The 17568-nt window shown below is 39.6% G+C and overlaps 1 protein-coding gene across 4 annotated transcripts in view; it reads right to left on the bottom strand.

Moving 5' to 3' along the window:
• Window positions 1–70: 70 nt before the first annotated feature.
• The window catches only part of LOC120415757 (probable chitinase 10), a 219586-nt gene continuing 202088 nt past the window's right edge, over window positions 71–17568 (bottom strand). For all 4 annotated transcript variants that reach the window (XM_052710235.1, XM_052710236.1, XM_052710237.1 and 1 more), the window contains exons 3-8: window positions 5415–5496; window positions 3652–5093; window positions 3483–3594; window positions 2453–3423; window positions 2184–2385; window positions 71–1711 (exon numbers count right to left, since the gene is read on the bottom strand). In XM_052710235.1, the coding sequence (XP_052566195.1) occupies window positions 1500–1711; window positions 2184–2385; window positions 2453–3423; window positions 3483–3594; window positions 3652–5093; window positions 5415–5496 (3021 nt within the window). In that variant the 3' untranslated portion in view covers window positions 71–1499. The remainder of the gene's footprint in view (window positions 1712–2183; window positions 2386–2452; window positions 3424–3482; window positions 3595–3651; window positions 5094–5414; window positions 5497–17568) is intronic.

Genomic DNA, 17568 nt, shown 5'->3' with positions numbered 1-17568 from the left:
ATTGGTCGGATCAGGAATACTGTTCATATCGATTGGTTGGATATTTTCGGATACACTGAAACACAATGAACTTTAAATAATACTTTATTTAAAAATAGTTTTATACCGTTTTATGTAAATTACATTCAGTATATTTTACATGTTCGTCCATATTTTTTTTGTTTTGTTGTTTTCTTCCCTACTTTTGTGCTGTCTCCGTTTTCGCACAAAGAGTAGCTGTTTCGCTGTTTGCTCTCTGCTCATATTGTTCGATATTTAATTCTTGTTCACTTTGCTCCGATTGTTTTGTTTTGCTTAATTTTTTCGACCAAAAACCGTCATCGTCTATTTCGGAAGATTTAATGCAACTGCTTGTCCACTGTCCACATTTTCTTACAAATAGAAAATGAGCAGTCCATTCATCTTCCTACTTTCAACGGGGACATTTTTGCGTTTGTGCTCTTCTTTTTAGTTTGTTCACTTGTTTGTTTGTTTTTCTCATGGTTGTTGTTACTGCATTAGGGTGGCCAAAATCGTGCGTGTTTAATTCTTTCTCTGCCGGAGATTTTTTTCTGTGGGCGATGTCTTGCCTGCTCGATTTCAGCTTCTTCTTTTTTATATACACTTAATTATCACAGATTTTATACATCTATTCAAAAAACGCATTTACACAGAATTTTCGAATTCGGCTGATTGGTTTGCAAAAAAATGTCATAAGAAAAAAAAACACAAAATTGTGATCTCGATTATTGGCAAAGAAGCTGCTGCTGGGGGATTTCAAAACAACCGTGACGTGGGACTACGTCTAACTTTTTTTTGTTTGTTGTGCAGGGAAAAGGACTCTCTCGATTTCACGTTTCTTCTCTTTGTAACTACCACCGATGAATTGCGCAACTCATCGTACGTTTTATTCTTCTTCTAGCTGGATTTTCGATTGATTTTCTCTCCTCTCTGCTCATCCGGCTGTTATTCGTACTAAGATTTAACAATACCTTATTTAAATGTGGGGGGCATTTTTCTTAATGATTGATATATAAATAGTATTCATTAATATAAGAGTTATAAAAAGAATGATTTTCAGATTTTCTCTACGGATAGTTTGCTGGTTTAAATGTTCCAAAAAGAGTTCAACTAGATAAGATTTATAAATAAATTTCACCTTGACGTTTTAATTTGTGTGCAAATTTTCACTGTGAGAGCAAAATGGCAGTTAATTGTTTCGAGGGCAGTGAGGGTTAATTTCAGATCAGATAGGTTTTGTTGGCTTCGATATACAGTTTTTAACATAGAGCTACTTGTAAGAGATATTTACAACAGTACGTCGATCGTGTGGAGTATTTCGTTATATTAGCGCTCCTTAGCTTGGCAGTTTTCTCATCTTCTTCTACTGGAAAAAAATATTCTAAAAAAGTTACAACACGATTCTTCCTCAAACACATTTCAAGGTCTAACCAGCGAAAATGTGTATTTGTGTGTTTCTCTTTTTGTGAAGGAATTTAGGGAAGTCCCCTCTCTGCCCTTTAAGCAGCTGGTGGAGTCTGCGTGTGGCTCTGGCAGCCCTCGACGTTCTCCGGCCAGTCGCACACGTTCTCGTTCGGGTTGAAGACCAGGTTGGCCGGGCAGGGCATGTGGTGCTTGCGTTCGCCCTCGCACATGAAGTAGTGGGTGCAGTCCGCCTTATCCGGATGGTAGCTGATGTGACCGTCCTCCTCGGCGCAGACGACCTCGTTGGCTGGGAGAGAAAGGAACGGGTTTGGATTTAAAAATATTATTCTCTTTTTTCCAGCAATACAAAATCTCCAAGGGTTTCCAGCATCAAGGATTACTGACCAGTTTAAATGGAATTACCAGCATTACTGGAAATATGTCAAGGATTACTTTAAATTTTGCAGAAAATACTTGAATTACTGCGGAATTCTGAAATTATTGAATTACTTGCTCAAAATTCGAGTAATTCAGGATTACCGTTCTGGCACAATGCTGGAACTCCTTACATAAAAATAAATAAACAAATAAATGATTTTTCTTTGTTCCATAATTTTCTGTAGATTGAAATTACCATTAATTACAAAAAAAATATCGGAAATTACAAAAATTACTCCGGAATTATTGGGTAAATCCAGAATTACCCCCAAAAGTCCAAGTTATTCCGGATTAGTGACAACACGATGCTGGAAACCCCTTGCCCCCCTCCCGACACTCACGATCCTTGGTGGTGTACGCCCCGCGCGGGCCGTGCGACTCGTATGGTCCGTCGTACTCCAGCGCCACCTTGTAGTCCTTCAGCTCGTCGTTGAGCACGTTCAGCAGCGGGAACTTGCCGGCGCCGCACCGCCCCGAAAAGTCATCCATGTCCACGGACCAAACCATAATGCCACCGAAGCCCATCTCCTTCAGCCACTCCATCTACGGGAAAGAGCGAAGAAGTTGTGTTGAGAAATGATCGACGATCGAGGGTGATGACCTAACTCACCTTGGTCTTCAGCGATCGCTCGTCGTCGAATCCGACCCACTGGTCCTTGCGGTACGCAAATGGCACTTGTTGCTCCGAGTCCCACACCAGCGTGGTGTTGTCCACTCCGAGGAAGGCGCAGATCTCGTAGTAGCTCAGGAAGCCCGCTTCGTTGGTGAACTTGCCGGGCATTCCACCGCCCGAGGCTGGCGCACCGATGTCAAACTGGGTCTGGTTGACCAGGGTGAAGGATCGTCCGTACGTGGGCATTCCGATGAGCAGCTTCTCCTTGGGGGCTCCCTGCTTGACCCATTCGCGGGCGCTGTAGTCAACGGTGAGCTTCTTCTGGTAGGCCGAGGCCGTGTCCAGCGGGAACAGGGGCGAGTTGTGTCCGACTTGGCGCTCCCATTGGCCGTGGAAGTCGTACGTCATGACGTTGATAAAGTCCAGGTACTTGGAGATTTCCGGCACGTCGTATCCAGCGGCGATGGCTTCGAACGAAGCTGGCACAGCGGCTGTCAGCAGCAGTCGTGGCTGTCCCGAAGTCTTGGCCTCACCCTCAAACGCGATACGCAGCTCGCGCAGCAGATCAACGTAAGCCTTACGGTCGTCCGCGCCTCGTGGGTACTCCCAGTCCACATCCAGACCGTTGAACTGATACTCGCGCAGGAATTCAATCGCTTCGTACACGAACTGGTTCATGCGGAACACGTTCGAGGTGAGCTCCTTGAACGGAGTCGATCCGAACGCCCACCCTCCGATGGCCAGCAGGATCTGCAGGTCGGGGTTCTGCTCACGCAGCGCGATCACCTCGTCGTACATGTCCGGGTCGTTCTCGTTGGCTTCGGTCAGCTTGTGGTCCTTCAGGGTGGCGAACGCGTACACGACGTGCGTACACAGCTTGGCGTCGATGTCCTTGGGCTCAAATTTGCCGGCTCCCGGGCGCTTGGCAGACCAGCTGGTCAGATAGCAGAAGACCTGTCCGGGGCGAGCTGTCGGGAGAACAAGGTGTGAAAAGGTTCAAAGATTCATCTCAGATAGGGCTACTTACAGTTCTTCTCAATGGTGGCCAATCCTTGCTTGATGATCTTCTTCTGCGGCTTCTGAACCTTCTTGAGCAGTTCGGACACGGAGATCTCGATCGGGGCTGGCTTTTCAACTTCCTGCAAGCGAAGCGTTAGAATTACCAATACAACCTACACAAACTTGCGTGATCTTACCTTGTCTTCAATAGTAGCAGCGACGGCCTCCCAGTTGACGTCCTTGGCGTCAGCCCCTCGGCTAACCCCGCGCAGTTCCTCGCGCATCGCTCCGATCAGCGGGTACTTTACGTTCCCCCCGCACACCGTTCCGCTAAAGTCGTCCATGTCCACGGTCCACACCATGGCGCCGGCGAAGCCGTTCGTCTTGATCCACACCATCTTGTTACGGATCGAGCGTTCGTCGTCGAAGCCAACCCACTGATCACCGTCGACCAGGTACGGGACCTTCATTTCCTCATCCCAAACGTACGCGGCACCGTTCAGCAGCATCTCGCAGATCTCGTAGTATGCCAGGAAGCCCGATTCTTTGGTGTACTCGCCGGCCTTGCCACCGTCCTTCGCCGGGGAGTTGACCTTGTACCGCTCGGTGTTGGTCAGCGTGAACGAGCGACCGTACGTGGGCATTCCGATGACCAGCTTGTCCTTGGGGGCTCCCATCTTGACCCACAGGTTAGCGGCAAAGTCCACCGACAGCTGCTTGCGCCATTCCGAGTCCGTCGAGGGAGCGTACAGCGGGGCGTTGTGTCCGGTTTCGCGTTCCCACTTGCCGTGGAAATCGTACGCCATCAGGTTGATAAAGTCCAGGTAGCTAGCGACAGCCGGAACGTCGTATCCTCCACGAACATTGTCCGGACCAACGGGCACGGCAGCGGTCAGCAGCAGTCTTGGCGAACGGATCTCCTGCGATTCAGCTTCGAACGCTTCCCTCAATTCCTTCAACAGCGCAACAAAATTCTTCTTGTCGTCCGATCCCTTCGGGTACTCCCAATCCATATCCAATCCGTCGAATCCACGCTGCCTCAAAAACGGAATGGCCGAGTAGATGAAGGTCTGTCGGGCGTACCGCGTCGCGGACATCTCCTTGAACTTTTGCGTACCAAACGACCAACCTCCAATCGCCAGCAGGATCTGCAGTTTGGGATTCGCCTTCTTCAGCGTCATCATACGCTCGTACAGCCCGGTCTTGCCGTCCTTGGTCTCATCGTTGCTCTCGAACGAGCTCAGCTTGCCCTTCTTCAGCCATCCGAACGCGAAAATAATGTGCGTGCACAGATCGGCCGGAATGTCCTCCGGCACGAACTTGCCCAGCTTGGTCCGGTACTGGGACCAGTTCGTGTAGTAACAGACGATCTTGTAGCCGTCCTTGTCCTGGACCTTCTTCGTGACCAACGCATTGCTGCTGGCCGCTCCAGCTACGACTCCAGCGGCACCGGCGGCAAGTGCCGTACCGCCACGCGTCTTGGACCGCACCCGGAACCGGTTGGTGGCGGAAGCCGGCGCTTGGTCCGACCGATCCTGGGCGATCTTCTTCACCGGGATTCGGTTGTCCTCTTCGGGCTGTTTGGCGGAGGTGGCGGCGCTGGACTTGAGGCTAGTTGGCCGCCGGATGCGGCGTTTGGCTGAAATGCAATAGAAAAAGGTGAGCTTGATGGGAAGGCATACATTAAGATTCTGGTGTCCGGTCTCACGCGGCTGACTGGGAAGTGGACGACTAGCGAGCAGCTGCAAGATCTAGCTCGTCGATGGCATAAATCATGATTGGCAAGCGCTTGATATGCAGGATTTTATAGATTTGGTTTGGCAATAAATTGCGCTTATTTATAGACCACCTCGCTCGTCATTTAGCATGAATGAGAGAGGAAACTGCGCAGCAAGTTGGTTTAGAAACGGAAATGTCAGGTGGTCAAGTACGCTACTAAAGTTTGAGCAAATATACTTACTCTGAGCACTGTCTGTGGTTTGTGAGAAGATTGCGACGATGATGCATAGTACTATCGCTATTCTAAATATCCGAGGTGTTAACTAAAATGGAATAAAACGAGAAAATAAGTCAGATTAGTTATGCTGTTTTTAGACAACGAGCACTTTGAACAAGTGATCTGAAGTTGAATATAAAAATCTTGATTAAAAGTCAGGGATATTGGTACCGTCAGTGGGGGTGACTATGGGACAAAATACGATACACCTCTCGTATTTTCTTAATAGCAAAAACAATTTAAATAACATCGAAAATCTTTCAACGTAGATTTGTTCTCAGATATTTTACTAACATTTTCCCAAAATATGGTGGATTTTGATGAACACTACCTTAAATGCCAATAGTTTGAAAATTGACCCAATCTCACACCTTAGAGGGGGTGACATTGAGTCAAATGAAACTAAAATGATGCTCAAATACAAAGATATAGTAAAAACAAGTCATCCAACAGTGTTTCTTGTTCGAGGGAATCGTATTGACTTGCTAAAATATTTAAAGTAGAGATTTTCAAACATTTGGGTACTTTTTGATCAATTCCAATTTTTCGAGAGGTCATTTTTGGCCAAAAACGTGCCTGGCCGTTTCTTAGCGAAGCTACACCAAAATGTCACATTTTTCAATTTTTAATGTGATTTTTAATATGAAAAAAAAAATCAATTTTATTATGATGCAATAGTTCCAATGTGCTTTAAATGCGTTTTCTTACCTTAAAAGCCAAGAATATTGACCAAATGTGGTGTCCCGCCCGTGTGGATCAATCGGACGGCGCACTGGACTCACAATCCAGAGGTCGCCGGTTCGAATCCCGCGGCGGGCGCTCTAAAATTCTTTGTGTAAATATGGGTATTCGGCGCCGTCGCTCCGTGCCATACTTTCATACACTTAGGAGCCCAGGGCGGCGAAGTCCTTGTAGATAAAAAGGAAGACACTAGTGGTTGGTACTAGCAATGGTGGCCGACAGCTATAAAGTCAACTTCGTTTTGTGGTCTGCAAGCCATTGAACGGAAGAGGAGTTTTTTCATAAATCTGCTCCTTGCGTTGTCCCGTCACGAAAAGAAATGGCTGGCAAAAACTCAAATTTCAACCAATTCTTTCAGTTCAAGGAGCAAAAGATTCGTTTTTTAATTTGTGATAATGTGTAGAAGAGCAAAAGTTTTTAAAAATCAAACTGGCAAAACTATAGCGATTTTTGTAGTGTGCCTTTTAAAAGTCCAGTTTTACGATGTTGTCCCGTCACGCTACATTTTTATTTCAGGGGAGGCACAGGTACTACATGATTCATTCTGCATGATATTTCTTTGTAGGAAAATCAATTATCTTTCCAAATGAGCAATTCTCTACGAAATCGGTCTTTTTTCTTCAATTTTAATTTTTGTATTTTTTAATCCGGCTGAAACTTTTTTGGTGCCTTCGGTATGCCCAAAGAAGCCATTTTGCATCATTAGTTTGTCCATATAATTTTCCATACAAATTTGGCAGCTGTCCATACAAAAATGATATGTGAAAATTCAAAAATCTGTATCTTTTGAAGGATTTTTTTGATCGATTTGGTGTCTTCGGCAAAGTTGTAGGTATGGATATGGACTACACTGGAAAAAAATGATACACGGTAAAAAAAATTTGGTGATTTTTTTATTTAACTTTTTATCACTAAAACTTGATTTGCAAAAAAACACTATTTTTAATTTTTTTTATTTTTTGATATGTTTTAGAGGACATAAAATGCCAACTTTTCAGAAATTTCCAGGTTGTGCAAAAAATCATTGAGCGAGTTATGAATTTTTGAATCAATACTGATTTTTTCAAAAAATCGAAATATTGGTCGCAAAAATTTTTCAACTTCATTTTTCGATGTAAAATCAAATTTGCAATCAAAAAGTACTTTAGTGAAATTTTGATAAAGTGCACCGTTTTCATGTTAAATCCATTTTTAGGTGACTTTTTTGAAAATAGTCGCAGTTTTTCATTTTTTAAAATTAGTGCACATGTTTGCCCACTTTTGAAAAAAATATTTTTGAAAAGCTGAGAAAATTCTCTATATTTTGCTTCTTCGGACTTTGTTGATACGACCTTTAGTTGCTGAGATATTGCAATGCAAAGGTTTAAAAACAGGAAAATTGATGTTTTCTAAGTCTCACCCAAACAGCCCACCATTTTTCAATGTCGATATCTCAGCAACTAATGGTCCGATTTTCAATGTTAATATATGAAACATTTGTAAAATTTTCCGATCTTTTTGAAAACAATATTTTCAAAATTTTCAAATCAAGACTAACATTTCAAAAGGGCCAAACATTCAATATTACGCCCTTTTAAAATGTTAGTCTTGATTTAACATTTTTGAAAATATTATTTTCGAAAAGATCGGAAAATTTTACAAATTTTTCATATATTAACATTGAAAATCGGACCATTAGTTGCTGAGATATCGACATTGAAAAATGGTGGGCTGTTTGGGTTAGACTTAGAAAACATCAATTTTCCTGTTTTTAAACCTTTGCATTGCAATATCTTAGCAACTAAAGGTCGTATCAACAAAGTCCGAAGAAGCAAAATATAGAGAATTTTCTCAGCTTTTCAAAAATATTTTTTTCAAAAGTGGGCAAACATGTGCATTAATTTTAAAAAATGAAAAACTGCGAGTATTTTCAAAAAAGTCACCTAAAAATGGATTTAACATGAAAACGGTGCACTTTATCAAAATTTCACTAAAGTACTTTTTGATTGCAAATTTGATTTTACATCGAAAAATGAAGTTGAAAAATTTTTGCGACCAATATTTCGATTTTTTGAAAAAATCAGTATTGATTCAAAAATTCATAACTCGCTCAATGATTTTTTGCACAACCTGGAAATTTCTGAAAAGTTGGCATTTTATGTCCCCTAAAACATATCAAAAAATAAAAAAAATTAAAAATAGTGTTTTTTTGCAAATCAAGTTTTTGTGATAAAAAGTTAAATAAAAAAATCACCAAATTTTTTTTACCGTGTATCATTTTTTTCCAGTGTAGTCCATATCCATACCTACAACTTTGCCGAAGACACCAAATCGATCAAAAAATTCCTTCAAAAGATACAGATTTTTGAATTTTCACATATCATTTTTGTATGGACAGCTGCCAAATTTGTATGAAAAATTATATGGACAAACTAATGATGCAAAATGGCTTCTTTGGGCATACCGAAGGCACCAAAAAAGTTTCAGCAGGATTAAAAAATACAAAAAAAATCGAATGACCGAAATCCTAGAGAACTGCTCAAATATGTAATAACGGGTTTCTTCTTTTATTTTGCCACTACAGCTAAAACGCTGAAAAAACTTGGATTTTTTTTGAAAAGGAGCCGAAGAAACGGTCACCTCAACTTTGGACAGCTGCTAAAATGACAGGGTTTGTTCTAGGAACGAGATTTTTTCCGCAAAGCCATCTTAAGATGTCCCTTGCACAACCCTTTTAACAGAATTTAGTTTCATTGAAAAGTACCTGAGAAATGGTAAAATCCGTAAAAAAAATATTTGACCCAATCTCACCCCCCCCAGACCCAATGTCACCCCCACTGACGGTACAGTTAAACTTTTTAAAGAAATTGTCAATAACTGCTGTTTTTACGTCTGGTTCTTCTAGAATTGCTGCTGTTTCAAATTAAATAATTTATTTTGAATTCAATTCGTGCTCCCAAATCAAATCTCAGGGATATAATTTATGAAACATTTCAGAATCATTTATAAAACCAAGCACATCCATGGATTCGTTCTAAGAAAGGAAGATTCAGTGGCGGTTCTTTGCTTTTTAAATGATTTTTTTAGCAGAGTAAATCTCTGGAAATTTGGTAAACGATGGATATTCGTATTTGATTTGCCTTAAATGTTGTTTCTAAGATAGTTAAGTTTGGTTTTGACTTTTACAGCAAGAAATTCTAGCAAAAAAAACCTTTAAAGTAGATCTCTTTTTAAAGCAGGGCACTTTAAAAACAATTTAAATACTTTTCAAAAATCCGTTTAAAATAAAAATAAAGGTCAAAAACGTTTATTGATCAGCACTTTGATATTAAAATAGCAAAACAACGTTGGTTGTGCTAGAACTCAAAAGATAGTATTTTTGATGATCTAAAATATAATGTGTTTCGCACAACTTGACTTTTGTGACAAAAAGTATTCAGAAAAATGTTTCTCAAGATACGGAGTGTAGATACTAGCCAAGAAAAAAAAATTAAAGTTGCTCAAATCAAAAATTATATGAGATTGCCCAAAACAGTACTAAAAATGGAGGCTCAAGCCCAAATTTTAGCCCATTTGGTTAAAACTGGCTTGCCTTGGATAGGAACAAGTTCAAATGGGAATAAACACGTAAAACTTGAGAAAATGCATTATACAGCAGTACAGTCGGCAATCATTAGGTTTAAAAAATTCCAAGTTCACAGAAAAAAGGTTAATTTTAGAATGTTGAAAATTTAATACCTCTTTTTTGAGTAATTTTACCTAAAAAATGTAAAAATGTAAACCTGATTGAAATTCAGCATAAACTGAAATTCACCAGTTTCTGATGTAATATTACACATTATTTTTGACACAAAATCTGTCACCGTTTTTGTATGTTTTGAAGAAAATATTTTTTTGCGGACTTTTTTTGCTTTACTCTACAAAGAAAATTCACAAAAGCTCCAAATATTTTTTAATTGACCCAAACATGTTGAAAATTGTTATAAACGCAGGGGAATGTACTTTAAATTGTTTCAGCTGATTGTTTTTAAAATTACATTGAAATTTTGAAGATCTTGAAAAAAAATTTCCCCCTGATTTTTTGGGCCGTTTTTGAAGGAAGGAGACACAAACTTTGAAAAATATTTGTAACAGCCTAAACAATATTAATTAACATTGGATATAAATAATTTATTCACACATTAGAAAAATTATGGTAATGTTACATCACGGAATGGTGACAGATTTGGTGTTAAAACATGTGTAATCTTACATCAGAAATTGGGGAAATTTCCATTAGTTTCTGCTGAATTTTACATTTTTACACATTATTTTAAGGAAAATACACAAAAAGAGATAATTCTCAACCAATCAAATTTTGAACCTTCCAATACTGCGTATTCTACCCAAACTTTTCATAGGAAGATTGAAGTTTTGGCAGTTTGATCAGATCAGCTATGTTTCTAGTTCTTCGGAAAAATATTTAAAACATACAAAAATGTGGTTCCTGAAGTAAATAAATTGAATTTACAAAAACATTTTGTAGGACTCATTTTCATGTGAGGGTTTATTCTATAATGATAAAAATATGTTTACTCCAAAGATCAAATTTTGTTTACCATTGTTGATTTTTTTTTGCATTTAAAATCGGACCTTCTTAGGATATTATCATTTGATTAATGTTCGCTACTTTGTTAACACTCGGAAACCCTTGCTTTTCGAGCTTGATTTTACTCAGAAAATGTTGTTAACTTGCTTGCCAACCCGAGCAGACGGAAATAACTTAAGAATAACATTTTTTGATATTTGAAAATACTATGCCAATAACATTTTACGTTATTTATAACAACATTTGTTATTCGCCGCTATGATTTTTTTTTGTTATTGAGTTGTTATTGTAATAACAGACTAATAACATTTTCAATTATTTTTCAAACAAATCTTTGCTATATTTTTTTTTAATTTTAACAACTAATCCGATCATCCCAATAACAGTTGGAGGTATTCTTCCATAACGAAAATTGTTATTCCAAAGTTGTTTTGGCATTCAACCAATATCAGACCAATAACAAATTTTGTTATGATAACATAAACTGTTATTAAACCCTTATGTAAAAATGGATTTTGCAGGAAAATTCCAAAACACTTTCTGTTATTTTAACAGTATTTGTTATTGAAATGGCATGAATTTTGTTAATACCGTTTGCCCGGGAACTTCCGATTGATTTTTTTTTAACTTGATTTCGGTTGAAAATGTCTTATTAGAAGCTGTAATTAAATGTCAAAGTGTTGATATGCCAACATTAGGTTTTTCTATCTCAGCATTTTTGTGCCCACGGTGCGATGTTTTACAACCAAGTGCATTGAAATTTTTTCAGGGGTAAGCTACAGGTAAAAAAAATATCACAGCAAAAAAAAAATATTTAAAAAAATGAATGCATAATACTCTTTGATTTGAAATTTAATATTGCATCTTAAAGTCCCATTTTTTCGAAAAAACACATCGCAGCCCATCTTGTATTTAGTTCATAAGATTGCTTTTTGGTGACCTTAAACATATCTAAAAAATCTTACAGGAACCGAACGACTCACAGTTAAAAGGTCATTAATAAATACAAAAATCATCGTAATTTTTATTTGCATTTCAATCTGTTTTGCGTTATTTGAAGTATATATTTTTCAGAGTGAAAATTATTTTGTTTCTGTTAAGCAATACCTGTAACTTTGCCGAACACCCGAAATCGATCAAGCAGTCTCGGAAAACATATTGTTTAATTATTTTGTTAGCATTTTTGTATGGATATGAGCTTATTATGCAAAAAGCGCTCTTTGATCATAAAAAATGGAATCAACTGCATTCTTCCCTCAAATTCGGACCAATGTTTAAAAAATCATCAGAAATTCATAATTGATCATAAGCATTTGCTTCTACTTTTATTGGGAAGCTTTTTTGTGATATTTTGATTGATAAATTTCATGGGTCAAAAAATCAAAAAAAAAAATCAAACCATCCACATTAACGACCCCCGGGTCTTTTGTGGTCTCTATTGCAAGTTTCTGCTCGAACCTAGGAGTCCGAAGGCTTGAATGGGGAGAGCACCCAATCCTCTTTCTACTCCATTTTCATGGGTCACAGTTATTAAATTCTGAACACTTTTTTTTACAGATATAAACAAACTTGGGTTCACTCCAGAAGCGCATATTTTCAATAAATGAATGAATACAAACGATAAAACCAACAAATTCTAAGGTCAAAAATAATTTTGTAATTAGCCTGACATTTTTTGTGGAACTTTCATATCAAATGAGGCCGTGTTTTGCTACTCTTGACATAATAGTTTTGAAATGCAGTATTTAGAGAATGCCCTAAACAAGATCCTAAAAATAGTAGGGTTGAAGGAAAAGTTGCATTTTCCATCCTATTAACATATGACCACAAAAGTGTATCGAATTGGTGGGTGTTCCGAATATGTGGGAGGACTGTAAATCAAAATATTAAAACTTTGTGTTTTTATTTTTTGGGAGAATTCCTCATGAGTGTGATGAATCGTAGATTTTATATTGAAAACCTAGTCGTCTGTAAAAAGTGAATAAACATTTAGATTGTTATGATTTTTAGATAAATTCATCCAAATCATCAATCATAAATTCATCCAAATTGTACAGTAAAAAACTAGAGAAAACTCTAATAAGCCCTGCTGGCCTACCCACAACTACCCACCGATCATAACGTGCTTATGTTGGTGACTCCACCACAATAAAACCCAAACCAGCAAAACTTCGAGAAAGACAATGTGCATGTCTAATTAAAATCTGCGCAGCAAGCAAGCACCGCGGACATGGCTGGGGCCAAAGTTTTGCACGCGCGACTAACTGCCTTCTGGGCAAAAAACACGGCAGATTATGCAACCTCCTCCCCCCTTCTATGCGTCTAATTTGTGGGCCCACGAAGCTGTGCGCTGTGACTGCTGTTTTCACGCATTTCATTGTTGCTGGTGGATTTTTTTTTCTAGTGAAACAACAAATTTGCATCATTTTGCTTGGGTTGTTGAGTTAGGGGGGTTGTTGGGTGGTCGCTGCTGCAGGTGTTAAATTTTGGTGGACCAAATGATGGTGTGGAGTTGTTTTGGGACATTTTTTTTCTCTAGGCAATTTAGTTTTTTATGTAGGGTAAGCGGTTACTGGGACAACATGTCGTCGTTGTCGGGCTATTTTGTCGCACGTGCATTTTGGGCCAAATTGAGTTAAGAACGCCATTTTGTGCAGCTCACAATGCCTCACATTTTGACATTCACAGGTCCCCAAAATTCGATTTCAAGTCTGAGTTATTCAATAAAAACCGAAAAAACTCCATGCATTGTTGTCACTTTTCATATGGTAGAAGTTTCAATCTTGTCGTGCTAACTTGACACACCCTGAAAATTGATGTTAGTGCGACAACTGGCCAAAGGGCTTTCAGGTCAGGTTGTTTATTGAAAGTCAAACTTCAAAAGGCGTCTTTCTCAGAACGTCAAAAAGCAACGTGCCACAAGATAGCTGGACAGCATTGATGTGTTCAGTTTTTTCTTTCTTATGAGTCCTAAGAAGTCTAATTTCCAAATTCAAGAGTCAAAAATTGACATTAACCACGCCTGCGCACAACCTCAAGAAGGAGGTTTCCCCTCCCACCGTGTCTAGTTGACAGTAGATTTTTCCACCAACCAATTAAGGGGTTGTGATTCGATTCGTGTGTGCAGTCATGCGAACGCCACGTGTTTCCACGGATCAGGGCACAAGGAAACTTCTAATCTTGGGCAGGTTAGGTAAGACAGAGCGCGAGTGACAGCTTGCAATTAGGCAGAACTTGGGCTTTGCAGGGTACAATTCCCACTAGGAGGGACCTTCTGCTCAATCAAGCGTGAAAGTGTGATTTTTGTTGTACCAGGGTGGCATGAGATTTTTGGAGTGAAATTTGAAGGACATTCTCTATAGAATAACGGTTTGCGGGAATTGTTGATGCTCTTCTTTTTTGAGAAGATAAGGGAAAGTCTCCACGGAACCCTCAAGGTAGTTTCTCATGGAATGGATCGGCTTTGTAAGTAAATAAAATGTGAAATAACTAAAAAACAACATTGGGGTTTCAAAGTTGGTCAGTTATGTTTATAAGTTACGTCAAATTAGCTCAACAAAGGTCGGCCGTTCAAAGCTACCATTTGGCCTTAACCGTTGATTTGTGGCGCCGGAACTGGTTTGGTCACATAACAGCCTTCTGCTCACCGTTTATCTTGGCCGTGGTCACCGACTTAACGTTGATAGTAAAGAAATCCGTCACAAAACCGAGCTCCCCCCGATAAGCCGCGTGACCGCGTGTTTCCGGACACAATGGACCTCCGAAGAGGTCCCACTCTTAAGGGCAGTCTTTTGCGGGCGGTTTTTCTTTTGTTGGAAGTTCCTTGTCTGGGGCAATTATAAAAGCGACAAGTTATTTATGGGCCGCGTAGAGGGCTTTGTGTGTGTGCGCCAAAAAAGCATCCATCTTTGGACCTGCGAGCGAAGGAGTTACGTCGAGGTCTGAAGATGGACTCGGCAGTCACATAACTCTATCATCGTGACAATAATGGCCAGTCGGATGGAGGAAAAGTGGCCGCGACGCACTTGGGACATTACGCAAGGCGGGAACCTTTGCGGTAATGATGATAATGAAGAAATGAAAGTTTAATTGAGGTATTTTTGGAGGAATGCATATTAAACGGGTAATTCTCTACCAACTCACACGAAATCGGGAAAAGTTGCCCCGACCCCTCTTCGATTTGCGTGAAACTTTGTCCTAAGGGGTAACTTTTGTCCCTGATCACGAATCCGAGGTCCGTTTTTTGATATCTCGTGACGGAGGGGCGGTACGACCCCTTCCATTTTTGAACATGCGAAAAAAGAGGTGTTTTCAATAATTTGCAGCCTGAAACGGTGATGAGATAGAAATTTGGCCGATTTGATGGCGTACTCGGAATTCCGAAAAAACGTATTTTTGATCGAAAAAAACAATAAAAAAGTTTAAAAAATTCTCTCATTTTTCGTTACTCGACTGTAAAAATTTTTGGAACATGTCATTTTATGGGAAATTTAATGTTCTTTTCGAATCTACATTGACCCAGAAGGGTCATTTTTTCATTTAGAACAAAAATTTTCATTTTAAAATTTCGTGTTTTTTCTAACTTTGCAGGGTTATTTTTTAGAGTGTAACAATGTTCTACAAAGTTGAAGAGCAGACAATTACAAAAATTTTGATATATAGACATAAGGGGTTTGCTAAGAAACATCACGAGTTATCGCGATTTTACGAAAAGTTTTGGAAAAGTTACTTTTTGCGTTTCTCTTTGTTTCGTCGTCCGTGTCTGTCGCGGGTGACCATGAACGGCCATGATCGATGAAGACCAACTTTTTCAAAACTTTTTTTCGTAAAATCGCGATAACTCGTGATGATTATAAGCAAACCCCTTATGTCTACATATCAAAATTTTTGTAATTGTCTGCTCTACAACTTTGTAAAACATTGTTACACTCTAAAAAATAACCCTGCAAAGTTAGAAAAAACACGAAATTTTAAAATGAAAAATTTTGTTCTAAATGAAAAAATGACCCTTCTGGGTCAATGTAGATTCGAAAAGAACATTTAATTTCCCATAAAATGACATGTTCCAAAAAATTTTACAGTCGAGTAACGGAAAATGGGAGAATTTTTAAAACTTTTTTAGTGTCTTTTTCGATGAAAAACACGTTTTTTCGGAATTCTGAGTACGCCATCAAATCGGGCGTCTAATTTTACATAAAAGTCCCTTTGACACCAAATTTCTATCTCATCACCGTTTCAGGCTGCAAATTATTGAAAAACACCTCTTTTTTCGCATGTTCAAAAATGGAAGGGGTCGTACCGCCCCTCCGTCACGAGATATCAAAAAATGGACCTCGGATTCGTAATCAGGGACAAAAGTTACCCCTTAGGACAAAGTTTCACGCAAATCGAAGAGGGGTCGGGGCAACTGCTGTGTGAGTTGGCGGAGAATTACCCAAACATATTTTTCTTGCGGTGAAGTCTAAGTCTACAAAAAGATTCACAATTATGTCATTATGTGAAAAAAGGCACAAGTACAAGAAACTTATAAAAATAAACCAGCTAAGAAAGAGCTTCAACAAGGCAAATCAAAACATAAACAAAGCGATGATTCATGAGTACCTCCACCATCGCACAAGGTAACAAACTCCAAACTCTACTGCCGAAACCACACCTCACAACAAAGCCACGCCACGAGAAAGTCTACACCGGGGGCCTAGGTCATAAATCCGGGGGGCCCACAGCTGTCGATCCACTGCCGACCAGCTTCATGCCATTTCAGCACATTTTCAGCAATTATTCGTTCTCAGAGCCAGAGCGGAATTGCGGTCAAGTACGCGAGCCGCGGTTGGACCCAAACATGACCCCCTCTAACCGTGTTGGTGTGGCGTGGCCGGAGGTCTCCCCCCAAGGCGCAAGGTAACGAGTGATGGAGAGAATGCGTCGATCTAAGCGAATTTCGGCGAGCTTTTCGGGCGCTTTCGCGAAACAAAAAACGTGGAAACGAGAATTTGGTAGCAATTTTAAGTGTCAGCAAACGTGCGGGGGGGACATGGCTTAACAGTGTTAGGGCTAGCAGCTGTTTGAACGCTGTACTGAATAGAGGCTTCAAATGACACTTTCAATATGTAGTTAATAAAATCGTGTTTACTCTCTACTGCCCAAATTTTTTTTTCGATTTTTTTTATTTTTCCCGTGTTCAGGAAGTCATTTTGAGCATCTTTTGTTCTACGTAAAACTTTACTTCTCTTGTTTAATGCTTTTCTTGTTTCTTTTTTAGTATTTTATTTTGCATTTATCTTGTTTAGTTTATGTTTGTTTTTGGTAGTATTTGGCCTATTCTACCACCTCCTATCATTACATTTTGCCTATCTAATTTTTTCATGTTTTTACAGTAACTTTTTTTTAATTTTTTGCATGTTATTCACATTTTATGCTATTAAATGGTCTCGTGGCGCAGGGGTAGCGGCTTCGGCTGCCGATCCCGATGATGCCATGAGACGCGGGTTCGATTCCCGCCTTATCCACTGAGCTTCTATCGGATGGTGAAGTAAAACGTCGGTCCCGGTTTCTCCTGTCTCGTCAGAGGCGCTGGAGCAGAAATCCCACGTTAGAGGAAGGCCATGCCCCGGGGGGCGTAGTGCCAATAGTTTCGTTTTTGCTATTAAATGGCACCATTATCATTTAAATTGTAAATAAATGCGTAGAGGCACTAGAAAAATTACTGCATACTTCTTTTTACTTTAAACTTAAGAAATGTTAGTAAAAAACACAGCCAAAGTTGACCTCTAAAAAAATGACATTTTTAAAAACATTGGCAAAGTCATATAA

Source organism: Culex pipiens, chromosome 3 (assembly GCF_016801865.2).
Source record: "Culex pipiens pallens isolate TS chromosome 3, TS_CPP_V2, whole genome shotgun sequence".
Classification (NCBI taxonomy): domain Eukaryota; kingdom Metazoa; phylum Arthropoda; class Insecta; order Diptera; family Culicidae; genus Culex; species Culex pipiens.
Note: the sequence above shows the minus strand (reverse complement) of the source record. Positions and strands in the feature narration are given on the sequence as shown.